This window comes from Equus asinus, chromosome 6, assembly GCF_041296235.1.
Source record: "Equus asinus isolate D_3611 breed Donkey chromosome 6, EquAss-T2T_v2, whole genome shotgun sequence".
Lineage (NCBI taxonomy): Eukaryota > Metazoa > Chordata > Mammalia > Perissodactyla > Equidae > Equus > Equus asinus.
The window spans coordinates 61,873,076-61,888,131 of record NC_091795.1 but is presented as its reverse complement, the minus strand read 5'-3'; the positions used below and the strand labels follow the sequence as shown (position 1 = coordinate 61,888,131).

Genomic DNA, 15,056 nt, shown 5'->3' with positions numbered 1-15,056 from the left:
CATTCGAGCCATGGCCTATCTGGAAAGCAAAGGGGGCATGTCTCCCGATGAGGACTGCTGGTGTCCCGGGGAAGGAACCTGTAGCGCTGCTTGTCCTGAGAGCAAAGCTGAGACTCTGCTAAACCGAAGAAGCTGCTGTGGGGCCAGAGCAAACCCTCATGGTCGGAGCAGAGAAGCTGGCAACAGAATGAAAAGGCCAAGGTATCCAGAGTTAAAGGTGGAGTGTATTCCCTAGCCTCAGGCACTTTATCTTAGAATAGCATGTTCCAGAATGTTCTGAGGCACAGCCTTCCTGTAGGTCTTTGAGGAAAGCTGCCTGTTATTCCCTCCTGGAGCCCATGAGAATATTAACATCCTATAGGCTTGGGGAAGGATTGCCATGAAGAGACCTGTAAACCCTTGTTTAACCGAGATTTCTCAAATGCATTTGATAGTGGGTCTTTTTCCCACACCTGTTGACTTCTCTCCTCTTTGGGAGATGCTGTCTACAAGGAGGACCCCTGAGCACGGATTCAGGCACAAGGGACCAAGATGGGAACAGACCGTATCTGGACAGCAGGGTAGGGGCATGGTCACGTGCCAGGCGGATTGGGGACCCAGTTCTAAAAAAGGATTCATGACAAGTTGACCTGTGCTAAAGCACACTCCAGAATCTGGGCTCTTTAATTTCTTCCTGACTAGAGAAAGGAAGGCCAGAATGGAGAAAGGAAAACCAGAAAGGAGGGAGAGGAAAACTATATATATTGAGTACCTTTTATGAGGTAATTTACATATGAGGCAAATATTATCAACCATTTTACAGATGAAGAAACTGAGGCTCAGAAACCTCTGCTTAGCAAATTTCCATAGCATCTGTGACAGTGAGATGAACATGGTATGGATACTCCATAAAAATGTCATGGTAAGAAGAATAAAATTCTGAAATGAAAATGTCTGCCCAGCCCCCAGTCTTTTCTTTGTTCATGTAAAGACCATCTCCTGGGAGTAGCCAGTTTGGGTGGGTATCTGTTCATGCTACTCTCTAAATTTAGGAAATGAGCAGATTATTAAAACAAGGTTAAAAAAATAGCTGGGACCCAAATTCATCTGGAAAAGTGGAGGTTAAAACCACAGGGCAGGAGTCGGGTTGGGGAGCTGAGCTGGAAACAGCAAAGATAAAATTTGAAGGCATGGATAGGTTTTGCTGTGGTTTAATATTTTACAAATGGTATTTCCTGTTACATAGCTGAACTAAATACCACACATGTTTGTGATTAAATATTATGGGCTGCAGAACATATGTGCTAATGATATATGCAGTGCATGCAGTGGGCACTTCTCCTACAACCTAAGGTGAGAGCATGCTCTGCAAGCGTTCTCACTTTACTTGGGGTTTTGTGTTATGATTCCTTTCTGTTTCAAACTTGTAGCTTGCCTTTTAAAGGGAAAAATTCTATAGGAATGATATTTTAAAGACTTTCACAGCAAACCTTTAAGAAAATTCTCATGGATGCATTTTGCACCCTGGGCTCTCCTTGACTTTGGCTTTGTTTCCAGATATACATCCCAGAACAGCATGGAGTGTAACTAGACCGCAGACAAAACAACAGGCAGGGTTTGCAAATGCAGCTTCAGTCTAGTTCCAGTGTTGCAGTTGAGGAGTCCAGCACTGGAGAGAGCTGGAGAATTCCTTATTTGGGGGCAGCCGACGAAACCACACAGATACTGACGTGAAGACATTCTTCCTCTAGATTATGCAGCATTGTTGTCAAGCAAAAAAGTCACAGGCATAAAGGACTAAATTCAGCCCTCTGCAAAGGCGAGGGCGTTGCTGAGGGTCCAGATGTGTACATGAGGCTTGAGTAGGAGTCAGCCTGACAATGACAGTTCGGGTGGGGCTGATACCAGGAGGCTGTCGTAGGTGTTGGAGATGCTTCCCTGGCGCTCTGCTGAAGACCCCTTCAGCATCCGTCTTCCGCCAGCATCTGGCAAATACAGAGAAGCCAGACCCTGGGGACCATCCTAGAGGGTGTTGTTCTCCACAGATACCACGCTGAAGTGGGGACAAAGCCTTCAGCTGCAAATGACCTGGAATGCTGCTTCAACAATCTGATTTTGAGAATCTGCAGGAAGAGGTAGAACTTCATGTATGTAATCTATTTGAATGGTTTCTGAAGAAAAGCAAAGGAAAACTGCAAAGAAGAGCAGAAGCAGACCCTTGAGCCTGGAGGGGGTGGGGGATGGCATGGAAGGAAGGATGATGCAGGGGGTTACGTGAAGTTTGGGGAATTAGACAGTATACCAAGATCGCTACTAGAAGAGAGGGTGGCACCTGAATGTATTTGTTGGGCAGCAAGTCTGAAAAATTGTTCTTTACTAAGGGAGGGGATGACCAGTTGATGCAGTTAAGAAGGGACAGGAAATAGGGCCGGCTGAGTTATGAAAGCCATTCTCAGAATTGACCCCAACTGATTCTGACCTGCTGTTGTTCTTGAGCGATCACGGGGAAAACTCTCAGAGCATGCCTTTCCCACAGCTTGCAGTCCAAGGGGCAGATCCATGTGAGGGGCTTTGAGGAGAAATAGGCTCTTCCTAGGTGACAACAGCGTCCTTCCAGTTTAGAGAGTTCCCGGTTGCAGGAAATGGTGGCTCCAATCCTGGAGCTTTCTCTCTCGTGAAGGATGGAGTGGTGGAAAGTGCTCAGAAGTGGCAGTTAGGACACCAACACCAGCAGGGCAGCAGATCTCTCTGGACCTCTGGGGTGGTGGATGGTACTGAGCATGGACTTTGGGATTGACAGACCTGGTCACAGGTCACTCTTACTGACTGAGTGACTTTAGGCAAGTACCTTAACTTCTTGGAGCCTTATTTTCCTCTTCTACAAAATGGTGATATTATTACCTCATGGAGTCATGAGGATTAAATGAGATCAGGCTCATACAGCCCTTAGCATACCATCAACACATAGGAAGTACTTTATAAATGTTTGTTGGTGTGGTTAATTGAATAAAGTACCTCTAATTTCTGCCTAACTCTGAAATTCAGTGGTTCTTTGAACTCCATATTGCCCTGAGGGCAATATAGAGATTTGCTTTATGGAAAACTGGAAAGACCATTTAAAATTATTCAATCACAAATTCATTGAGCTGCATATTTGTCTCAGACATTTGTAGGTAATGTGGAAAATGCCCTAATGAATGAGACATTCATTGAAAAAGCTTCACTCTGACTCTCAAAAGAATATGTGAATTTTTCTTATGACAACGTGAAGATGTTTATCCTCAAATTCTTTTGTTGAGACTATTTTTTCATGCCAGTGCTTCTTATTCTAAGGCTTATTGTAAGTAATTTGCAATATTGTTAATAATATTAAAGGTCTTGCTATTTGTGATTTACTTTTTAAAACCATTTAGAATCAATTCTTAATAATCTCCGCAATACTCTTATAAGAATTCCAGTATCATTTCTTAAGTGGAAGAAAGGACTGGAGTGCAGGAATAGCATGTAAGTGCAGCCTGTCTCATTTTGGCTGTGGCCGGGGGCCCTCCTTTGCTGATCCAAAATTTAGAATGGTGGGGATAATTAATTATTTTAGGGATTCCCTAAAGATTTAAGGGGGTTATTAAACTCTGGGTGCATCCAAGAGAATGCGCGAGGCTTCTGAATGCCATCTGTCATAGGTATTGAGGTAGAGGTTAAAAACCACTGTCTCGTTATCCTTGTTATTCCCAGTGTGAACAGGATGTGCATTTACTTCTAATTTGTTCTTGAGTTCATTGTGTTCTGATGCTGCTTTGAAATTAGGCATCTGAAAAGAGTGTCTAATAGTCTTAAGGGGAAGCCGACACTCTCCTAGAAAACTTCAAAGCTCAGAGATTGATTTCTAGAAATTTCCACCATAATACATTTTCCTTTTCTATCTGTGCCTCTTTCAGAGTTTTGGTGTCTTACCCTGTCTCTGATTTTTTTCTGGAATTGTCTTTAGAAGTTTGCAAAATAATCCAGATTGACTGAAAACAGACCTCTGAAAGGATTAGGGCACGCAGGGTAGGAGGGAATCCACAGCTGAGGAAAAAGGCAGGGAATCAAACCAGAGGAATCTCTGCTTCACAGGAAGGCAGCTGGGGACTTGATGCCAGGAGTCCGGGGTTCCCAACTTTGCACTGGACTTTGAGAAGGTGCTCAAGTGCTGTGGTCCGCTCCGGATTGTCATTAAGTTTAAATGAGATGTTGTCCGTGGAAGGGCTCTGTATGTGGTAGGACTCAGGGCCCTCTGGGAGCACAGATGCAAACTTAGCTCCTGTGCCATTTACAGAAAAAAAGAACAGTGAGGTTAAGTAGGTGCTGCTGCTTGAATACCTTTGTATTCCAGTGTCTTAAAGCAGGTGGGGTGGAGTTGCAGATGACTAAAAGAAGACACATTCTAGACCTCTTGACTCTGAACTTTCTCATCCCTTCCCAAGACCCACTGGCCTTGGATAGACCAAGCTTTGCACAGGATTTGGCCCCCTTTCCGTGCTGGGGGTGGGGATAGGTTGGGAGGGAAGGACAGAGAAGGAAAGTGCTGAATGGAATTGATTCTAGTTGTTGACTTTGGGAGAACTGACTGGTCAGAGCTTTCAGACTAGAATAGAAGGATGAGGTCCTGGTGGGGGTGGGGGGGGGAGGTGGCAAAAGAGGTAAGAGGGAAATGGAAATGAGTGTAAAAAGGATTGATAAGGAAGGACAGCAAGAGGGCTATCAGAACAGGAGAAAGAGGAGCACAGTGGGAAACAAACCTGCCCTTGGCCACTGGGAGCCAGAGTCTTGGCCGCTCACTCCAGAACAGCATCTAAGTCCTGCCTTTTAAACCGAGAAAAAGGTCTAGGCTCCTGTTGGGCCCAATACAGAATTCTGTTTGGTTAAATTAAACTCACATTATGTTTGCTGAGTGCCTCCATATGGAAGAATCCTGCCTAGGGAGAGGATTGTGCCTTGCATAGATTTTGGGTTTAAGGTAGGAGATTTTTTTGCAAGGTGTGCTTCTTAAAAAGTTCAAGCGTCACTTAAAAAGTAATGGGACTGATTTCCTTCTCTGGTTGATGGAAATTACTTTTTTTTTTCATGATAAGCAAAAATCCTGAAGAAACCAATATTGCTGTTCCAAATATTGAAGCTACCAATGGAAAATGGATGAGGCAAATGTTTGATACAGATCAGAATAGGTTTCAGTCTGAAGCTGAATCGTTTCTTCTCTTGGTCTTTTCTCTTTTTCTTTCTTTTTTTAATTTTTTGTTTTTTGGGTTTTGTTTGAGGAAGATTAGCCCTGAGCTAACATCCACTGCCAATCCTCTTTTTTTGGATTGGAAAAAGGGGAAAAAAAAAATCCCCTTTTTGCTGAGGAAGATTGGCCCTGAGCTGACATCCATGCCCATCTTCCTCTACTTTATATGTGGGACACCTGCCACAGCCTGGCTTGATAAGTGGTGTGTAGGCCCACACCTGGATCCAAACTGGTGAACCCTGGGCCGCCAAAGCAGAGCGTGCTAACTTAACCTCTGCGCTACTGGGCCAGCCCCTCTTTTTTCTTTCTTTTCAATAAACCCAACTAAAGCAAATATTTACATGATCCCTCACCCTATATGAAGAATTATTTTGGCCGGATTCCTTCTGAAGAAGGTGGGATGGAATGGGTCAAAAAATATTGCAGCTGCTTTCCTGCCTCTGAGCCTCCTGGCGGTGTCCCATTGAAACTCTGCTCTTCCTGCTCCGAAGGGAAAGTGCTTTATGGCAACTCCAGCCCAAGGGCAGTGACAGTGAAATGCCCTCCAGAGAGAGCCAGCTGGCCTGGGCTACTGCTCTACTGTGTGTTTTTGTGCCCTCAGGAATGTGCAGATTTAGCAAATGACAACACCGAGCAAGCCACATCCCCAGTGAAGCCCCAGACCCTCTCTCTCTCTCTTTTTGTGTTGGCTCTTTTCCAGGCGTGAATGATTGCAGTGGTTGAGCCTTGATTATCCACAGGGGGAGGCGAGAAGGCTGGCTGCAGGGAGAAAAATATGCCTTTCTCATGGGCTTTACTCCAGGAGGTTTTGAGTTTTCACGTCAGTAGATCTCATGAGTTTTACTTTCTGTCTCATGGAAGTTTGGTCAGAAATCCCAGTGGTATCACAATTTGTGCTTTTGAAAAAAATTTCAATTGGATGTCAACCACTAGAGAATTGTTTTAGAAAGGACCTCAGAGATGGTTCTCCTCTAACCACTGAATGTCTGGAGACTTTGCACACAGCTCGTGCGTGGCAGAGCAGTGCCTGGGATTCGGGTTACCCCACCCCCTGGTCAGTGTTGTGGCCGTACAGCGCATCACCTCTGATGTCATTAGAATAATTTCAATAATTTATGTTGTATTAGATCGGATGAAGTGACCTGTGTTCAAATTCTGGTTCTTTCCAAGCCTAGGTATATAGCAAGAGAAATGATCACACAAAAGCTTATACACAAATGTTTGTAGCAGCATTATTCATAATATCCCAACAACAGAAACAAGCCAAATGTCCATCAAGTGATGAATGGATAAACCTAATGCGGGATAGCCTTACAATGAAATGTTATTCAGCCTCGAAAAGGAATGTAGTACTGATCCATGCTCAACATGGATGAACTTTGAAAACATGATGCTAAGTGAAAGAAGCCAGACACAAAAGACCATATGTTGTGGAGTCTATGAAATGTCCAGACTAGGCAAATTCATAGAAAAAGAAAGTAGATTTGTGGGTGCCAGGTTTTAGGGGAGAGGAGATGGGGAGTGACTGCTAATAGTACAGGGTTTATTTTGGGGGTGATAAGGATGTTCTGAAATTAGATAGTGGTGATATTTGCACAACTTTGTGAATATACTAAACACCACTGAATTGTCATTTTTTTAATGGGTGAATTTTATGTATGTGAATTGCATCTCAATAAAGCTGTTATAAAAAAAAAATTCTATGGGGCCGCCCCATGGCCAAGTGGTTAAGTTTGCCTGTTCTGCTTCGGAGGCCCAGGGTTTGTTTCGCCTGTTTGGATCCTGGGCATAACATGACACCACTGCTGCCCATGTGGTGCCATGCTGAGGTGGCATCCCACATAGCAGAACTAGAAGGACCTACAGCTAGAATATACAACTGTGTACTGGGGGGCTTTGGGGAGAAGAAGCAGAAAAAAAAAAAAAAGATTTGCAACAGATGTTAGCTCAGGTGCCAGTCTTTAAAAAAAAAAATCCTAGTTCTGCCTTTTACCAACTGGGTGACTTTAGGTGATGACTCTAAACCAAGTAATCTCAGCTATGAAATGAGAATAATGATATATACCTCTCAGAGTGATTTTGAGAAATAAGATCATGAATTTGAAAATGCTTCTAAACTGTAAATCTCACATATTTTGGAGTTGTCAATAGGCTATAAGTTCATTATAAGTTGAGTTTTTGTCTTTTCCTTTTGTGTTTTCTACAGCACTAACAAGGCCATTTGGATCAAGTCTTTTTGAATTGATTCAAAAGTGTTGCAGCTTTTTTTAATTGTAGTAAAAAATAGCATTTTTCAACAAGTTGTTTTACCCTTTTAATAAACCTTTTTTTTTTTAGGATTTTATTTTTCCTTTTTCTCCCAAAGCCCCCCGGTACATAGTTGTGTATTCTTTTTTAGTTGTGGCATGTGGGATGCCGCCTCAGCATGGCTTGATGAATGTTGTCATGTCCGCGCCCAGGATTCGAACCAGCTAAACCCTGGGCTGCCGAAGCGGAGTGTGTGAACTTAACCACTTGGCCATAGAGCCAGCCCCTTTTTAAATAAATTTTTAAGTGTACAGTACAGTATTCTTAACTATATGCACCTTGTACAACAGATCTCTCTAGAACTTTTTCATCTTGCATGACTAAAACTTTATATCCATTGAACAGCATCAGCCTTTTTCCCTCTTCCCCCCGCCCCCGGTAACCACCATTCTGCTTTCTGTTTCTATGAATTTGACTACTTTAGATACCTCATATGACTGGAATCATACAGTATTTGTCTTTTTGTGACTGGCTTATTTCACTTATCATAATGTCCATAATGTTCATCCATGTTGTAGCGAGTGTCAGAATTTCCTACCTTTTTAAGGCTGAATAATATTCCATTGTATGTATATATGACATTTTCTTTCTTCATTGGACGATGGACATTTAGGTTGGTTGTTATGAATAATGCTGCAGTGAACATGGGAGTGCAGAGCCTGTTTTCAATTCTTTTGGATAAATACCCAGAAGTGGGACTGCTGGATCATATGGTAGTTCTGTTTTAAATTTTTTGAGGAACCCCTATACTGTTTTTCATTTTACATTCCCACCAACAGTGCACAAGGGTTCCAATTTCTCCACACCCTTGCCAACACTTATTTTTCTGTGTTGTGTTGTGTGTGGTTTGTTTGTTGTTGATGGTTTTTTTTTTTTTGGTAATGGCTATCCTAACAGGTATAAGGTGATATCTCATTGTGGTTTTGATTTGCATTTCCCTGGTTATTAGTGATGTTGAATATCTTTTCATATACCTGTTGTCCATTTGTTTGTCTTCTTTGGAGAAATGTCTATTCAAGTCTGTTACCTATTTTTTAGAAATTGGGTTATTTGTTTGTTTTTTGCTATTGAGTTGTAGGAGTTCCTTATATATTTTGAATATTAAACCCCTTATCAGATATATACTTTGCAAATATTTTCTCCTATTCCGTAGGTTGCCTTTTCACTCTGTTGATGGTTTCCTTTGCCGTACAGAGGCTTTTTAGTTTGTTGTAGTCTCACTTGTCTGTTTTTGCTTTTGTTGCCTGTGTTTTTGGTGTCATATCCAAGAAATCATCGCCAAGACCAACGTCGTGAAGCTTTTCCCCTATGTTTTCTTCTAGGAGTTTTATAGTTTCAGGTCTTATGTTCTTTAATCCATTTTTGGTTGATTTTTGTGTTGGGTATAAGATAAGGGTCCAAGGTTATTCTTTTGCATATAGATATCTGGTTTTCCCAACATAATTTGTTGAAGAGACTATCCTTTCCCCATTGTATGATCTTGGCACGTTTGTCAAATATTATTTGACCATATATGTGTGGGTTCATTTCTGGGCTCTCTCTATTCTGATCCATTGGTATATAAGTCTGTCTTTATGTCAGTACCATACTGTTTTGATTACCATAATTTTGTAATATGTTTTGAAGTCAGAAAGTGTGAGGCCTCCAGCTTTGTTATTTTTCAAGATTGTCTTGGCTCTTCAAAGTCCTTTGAGATTCCATATGAATTTTAGCATTGTTTTCTCTATTTCTGCAAAAAAAATCATTGGGATTTTGATAGAAGTTGCGATGAATCTGCAGATCACTTTGGTTGGTATGGATGTCTTAACAATCTTAAGTCTTCCAATCCATGAACGTGGGATGTCTTTTCATTCATTTGTGTCTTTACTTTCTTTCAGCAATAATGCTTTGCAGTTTTCAGTTTACAAGTCTTTTGTGTCTTTGGTGAAGTTTAGTCCTACGTATTTTATTCTTTTTGATGCTATTGTAGATGGAATTGCTTTCTTAATTTCTTTTTTGGATTATTCACTGTGTGTAGAAATGCAGCTGATTTTTTATGTTGATTTGTATCCTGCAACTTTGCTGAATTCATTTATTAGTTCTAACAGTTTTTTTGTGAAATCTTCAGCGTTTTCTACATATGAGAGCTTATCATTGGCAAACAGATGCAGTGTAACTTCTTCCTTTCTGGTTTGGATGCCTTTACGTGTTTTCTTGCCTAATTGCTCTAGGTTTTCCAGTATGAAGTTGAATAGAAGTGGCAAGAAAGACATCTTTGCCTTGTTCCTGATCTTATAGGAAAAGCTTTCAGTTTTTCATCGTTGGGTATGATGTTAGTTGTGGGCTTTTCATATATGGCCTTTATTTTATTGAGGTTATTTCCTTTTATTCCTAGTTTGTTGAATGGTTTCTTATCATGAAAAGGTGTTGAATTTTGTCAAATGCTTTTTCTGCATTTACTGAGATGAGCAAGTGGTATTTACTCTTTGTACTGTTAATGTGGTGTATCACATGATTGCTTTTCATCTGTTGAATTCTCCTTGCATCCCAGGGATAAATTCCACTTGATAATGGTGTGTGATCCTTTTAATCTGCTGTTGAATTTGGTTTGCTAGTGTCTTGTTGAGGATTTTTGCATTTATCTTCATCAGGGATATTGGCCTGTATTTTTCTTTTCTTGTAGTGTCTTTGGCTTTGGTGTCAGAGTAAAGGGAGTGTTCCATCCTCTTCACTTCTTTGGAAGAATTTGAGGATTGGTGTTAATTCTTCTTTAAATGTTTGGCAGAATTCTCCAGTGCAGCCTCCCAAGCCTGGGCTTTTCTTTTTTGGGAGGTTTTGACTACCAGTTCAAATCTTCTTACTAATTATAGGTCTGTTCAGATTTTCTCTTTCTTTATGATTCAGTCTTGGTAGATGTATTTCTAGGAATTCATCCATTTCTTCTAGGTTATCAAATTTGTTGGCATATAATTTTTCATAATAATCCCTTTTAATCATTTTTTACTTTTGTGACATCAGTTTTAATGTCTCCTCTTTCATTTCTGGTTTTATTTGAGTATTTTCCCTTTTTTTCTCAGTTTTGATAAAAGTTTGGTCAATTTTGTTGATCTTTTCAGAGAACCAATTCTTAGTTTCATTGATTTTCTTCTATTTTCTTTTTTTTTCTTCTTCTCCCCAAAGCTCCCCCAGTACATAGTTGTTATTCTAGTTGTAGGTCCCTCTAGTTCTGCTATGTGGGATGCTGCCTCAGCATGGCTTGACGAGTGGTGCTGGGTCCATGCCCAGGATCTGAACCAGCAAAACCCTGGGCCCTCAAAGTGGAGTGTATGAACTTAAGCACTTGGCCATGGGGCCGGCCCTGATTTTCCTCTATTTTCTATTCTCTATTTCATTTCTTTCTGCTCTAATCGTTGTTCTTTCCTTCCTTCTGCTAACTTTGGGCTTAGTTTGTTTTTTCTTTTTCTAGTTCCTTGAGCTGTAAAGTTAGTTTGTGTATTTGAGGTCTTTCTTCTTTTTTAATGTGTTTACCACTATAAGCTCCTCTCCTAGTACAGCTTTTGCTATGTCCTGTGAATTTGATACGTTGGGTTTTCATTTTTGTTTGTCCCAAGATATTTTCTAATTTCCTTTTTGATTTTTTCTTTGATCCATTGGTTGTTCAAGAGTGGGTTGTTTAATTCCAACATATTTGTGAATTTTCCAGTTTTCCTTCTGTTCTTGATTTCAAGTTTCATTCTGTTGTGTTTGGAAAAGATATTTGGTATGATTTCAGTCTTCTTAAATGTGTTAAGACTTGTTTTGTGACCTAACATGTGATCTATCCTGGAGAATGTTCTATATGTTCTTAAGAAGAATGTGTATTCTGCTGCTGTTGTGTGGAATGTTCTGTTTATGTCTAGTAGGTCCATTTGGTCTCTAGTGTTGTTCAAGTCCTCTATTTCCTTATTGATCTTTTGTCTGGATGTTCCATCCATTATTGAAAGTGGGGTATTGAAATCTTCTACTGTTACTGTATTGCTGTCTATTTCTCTCTTCATTTTTTAAAGTTTGCTTCATATATTTGGGTGCTCTGATGTTTGGTTTACATATACTTGTAACTGTTATATTTTCCTGGTGAGCTGACCCTTTTATCGTTATATAATGCCTTGTTTGTCTCTTGTGACAGTTTTTGACTTAAAGTCTATTTTGTCTGATGTTAGTGTGGCCACCTCTGCTCTCTTTTGGTTTCTATTTGCATAGAATATCTTTTTATCTTTTCACTTTCAGCCTATGTGTGTCCTTAAATCTAAAATGAGTCTCTTGTAAAGAGCATATGGTTAGATCTTCTTTTTTTATACATTCATCGATCAAAAGTGTTACAATTTTTAAGCATTTCCTTGAGCTCAATCTATAAATCTAGATGCTTTTAAATCCAAGTATTTCTCAGACTAAAGACCTCTAGTAACTCGAATTTTTTCCCCTCATTATAGTCTTATTTTCTCTTTCTCCTTTAACAGAGACAACGTATCTGGTTCATTGACGAGACCGTAATCTGATCCCAAAGATGTGCTCCACGAACCCAGGCAACTGGGTCACATTTGATGATGACCCCACTTTTCAACCTTCTCAAAAGTCAAAGAATTTACCTCTGGAGAATCAAGGCATCTGTAGGCCAAACGGGCTTAAGCTGAACCTCTCTGGTCCTAAGGAATTTCCCAGAGGACCTTCCTCCACCGGCAGCAGCCCCCTCTCCTCTCCCATCATAGACTTTTACTTCAGTCCGGGACCTCCAAGTAACTCCCCTCTTTCTACACCTACCAAAGACTTCCCAGGTATTCCTGGCATCCCTGGCATCCCCAAAACAGGGACTCATGTGCTTTATCCTATTCCAGAATCATCTTCAAACAGTCCACTCACAATCCCAGGAGCAGGTTCCTCCTTATTGCCTACTAAACCAACCTGTTTATCCCACGCTTCCTTACCCAATGACCACTCATGTACACATCCAGCTCCCAAAGTGGGTTCTCCGAATGAAAATAGCCCTCACCAGGCTGAAAGCCTAGGGTTGCAGAATAATGCTCCCCAGTTTCAGTATTTTCGGGAGGACTGTGCTTTTTCAAGTCCATTTTGGAAAGATGAAGGCAGTGCTTCCCAGTTCACCTTTGACCCTCCAGGAAGCAGAAAGATGTTCCCATCAAAAGACAAAGAGATGCCCATTGATCAAAAAAGTTTAAATCAATGTTCACTCAACTACATCTGTGAGAAGCTTGAGCATCTCCAATCAGCTGAGAACCAAGACTCACTTGGAAATCTGTCTATGAAATGTCTGTGTGCCGAAGACACTGCCTCTTCCTTTGTCCCTCACACACTCTTTAGGAGTCAGCCAAAAACCGGATGGTCTTTCATGCTGAGAATTCCTGAGAAGAAGAACATGATGTCTTCCCGTCAGTGGGGACCAATTTTTCTGAAGGTCGTACCTGGAGGAATTCTACAAATGTATTATGAGCAGGGGTTAGAAAAACCATTTAAAGAGTTACAGCTCGATCCACATTGCAGGCTTTCCGAACCCAAAGTTGAGAACTTCAGTGTGGCAGGAAAAATCCATACTGTGAAGATTGAGCATGTGTCTTACACAGAAAAAAGGAAATACCATTCTAAGACAGAAGTAGTTCACGAGCCAGACATAGAACAGATGCTGAAGTTGGGGTCTACCGAGTACCATGACTTCCTTGACTTTCTGACTACTGTGGAGGAGGAGCTGATGAAGCTGCCAGCTGTTTCAAAACCAAAAAAGAACTATGAGGAACAAGAAATTTCCCTGGAAATTGTGGACAACTTTTGGGGTAAAATTACTAAAGAAGATGGAAAATTGGTGGAAAGTGCTGTGATAACTCAAATCTGCTGCCTCTGCTTTGTGAATGGCAACATGGAATGCTTTTTAACTTTGAATGACCTTGAACTGCAGAAGCGAAATGAACGTTATTTTGAAAAAGACTCAGAAAAGAAGGGGATTGATATTCTTGACTATCATTTTCATAAGTGTGTGAAAGACCAAGAATTTGAGCAATCAAGAATCATTAAGTTTGTACCCCTGGATGCCTGCCGGTTTGAGCTGATGCGTTTCAAGACGTCGTATAATGGAGAAGATCTTCCCTTTTCCCTGAAGTCTGTTGTAGTTGTCCAGGGGGCGTATGTGGAGCTTCAAGCCTTTGTCAACATGGCCCCATTGGCTCAGAGACCATCCCACGCCAGTGCCTTGAGGTCCTGTGACAATATAGTGATACACTTTCCTGTCCCATCACAGTGGATCAAGGCCCTCTGGACCATGAACCTCCAGCGGCAGAAGTCCCTGAAAGCCAAAATGAACCGCCGGGCATGTCTGGGGAATTTACATGAACTTGAATCTGAACCTGTCATACAGGTCACTGTGGGGTCAGCAAAATATGAAAGCGCCTATCGGGCCGTGGTATGGAAGATAGACCGGCTTCCTGATAAAAATTCAAGTAAATATTCAACACCCCAAGTTGATTTCCGTGTGAAATAGCTTGAATGTTTCCACCCTTCTCCTCAGGTTGAAACCACACTGAGACAGATGGTAACTTCAGTCAGCTGAGGCCACGCTTATGTCGCTGGGTGGGAAATGGAACATTTAGTCGCTGGTTGATTTTGTCCTCTTGTATCTATTTCTATCAGATAAGTTTAACTTAAAAATTTTTTTAATATCATAAGAAATACCATCCTAGGCTAGGATTTTGTTGTGGATGTGGCACTGAGGGAAAATTTCTAGTTAAGTGTCTTGACATCAACCCCATCAACCTCAAATATTAAAAATATTGCTCACGTACCTTAGATCCCTTAATTAACTTTTAAAGATCTGTCATCTGTGAGTATATCTGAACTTTTTTCTATTCTCAGCCAGCACCACTTCCTCCTTAGGTTTTGATCCCTGCTTTTTGAAATCAGATTGCCTTTTGTTTTTACCCAAATTGATTTCTTTAGCTGAATCGACCAATTTGACCAGCTCAACTAGTTGTTTTAGAATTAGGTGGACACAACCTAAGCATTAAAAATTCAGCTAATTTTTTAAAATTTTGCAAAGAAAATAATTAATCTAGAAGTTCAGAACTTTGAGAAGACAGTCCTGGCACACCATTTATTTTAGACTAGTAGGTTAGTAGTGGGTGTAATATAATAGAGCAGAAAAGCAAATTGTGAAATTCGGGCTGGTCCCTGTTTTAGTTCAGTTATTTCTAGCAGAACACTGGGCTAGGGGACTAAATTGGGGGCAGATTTGAGGGATCTGAGTTGGTGCATTCATTCGTGCAACTTTTATTGAGCACTTACTTTATACCAAGTGCCACATCAGGTGTTGGGGCTAAAGATGAATAAGGTCTGATCCTTGCTCCCAAATAGCTCAAAGCTGATCTAATCCTTCAGGGAAATGTCATTTCATCTTAGGGCCTTCCAGGCTGTGGACTTCTGAGGTAGTATTTTTATTCAAGGTGGCCCTATAGCTGTGTTTCTCAAACCTGGCTACATCTTAGAATAG

General features: G+C 40.9%; 1 protein-coding gene across 2 annotated transcripts in view; it reads left to right on the top strand.

Annotated features, from left to right (window-relative positions):
- The window catches only part of STON1 (stonin 1), a 54,984-nt gene that overhangs the window by 27,975 nt on the left and 11,953 nt on the right, over positions 1-15,056 (top strand). For both annotated transcript variants that reach the window (XM_014847858.3, XM_014847866.3), the window contains exon 2: positions 12,025-14,010. In XM_014847858.3, coding sequence (XP_014703344.1) covers positions 12,072-14,010 — 1,939 coding nt within the window. In that variant the 5' untranslated portion in view covers positions 12,025-12,071. The remainder of the gene's footprint in view (positions 1-12,024; positions 14,011-15,056) is intronic.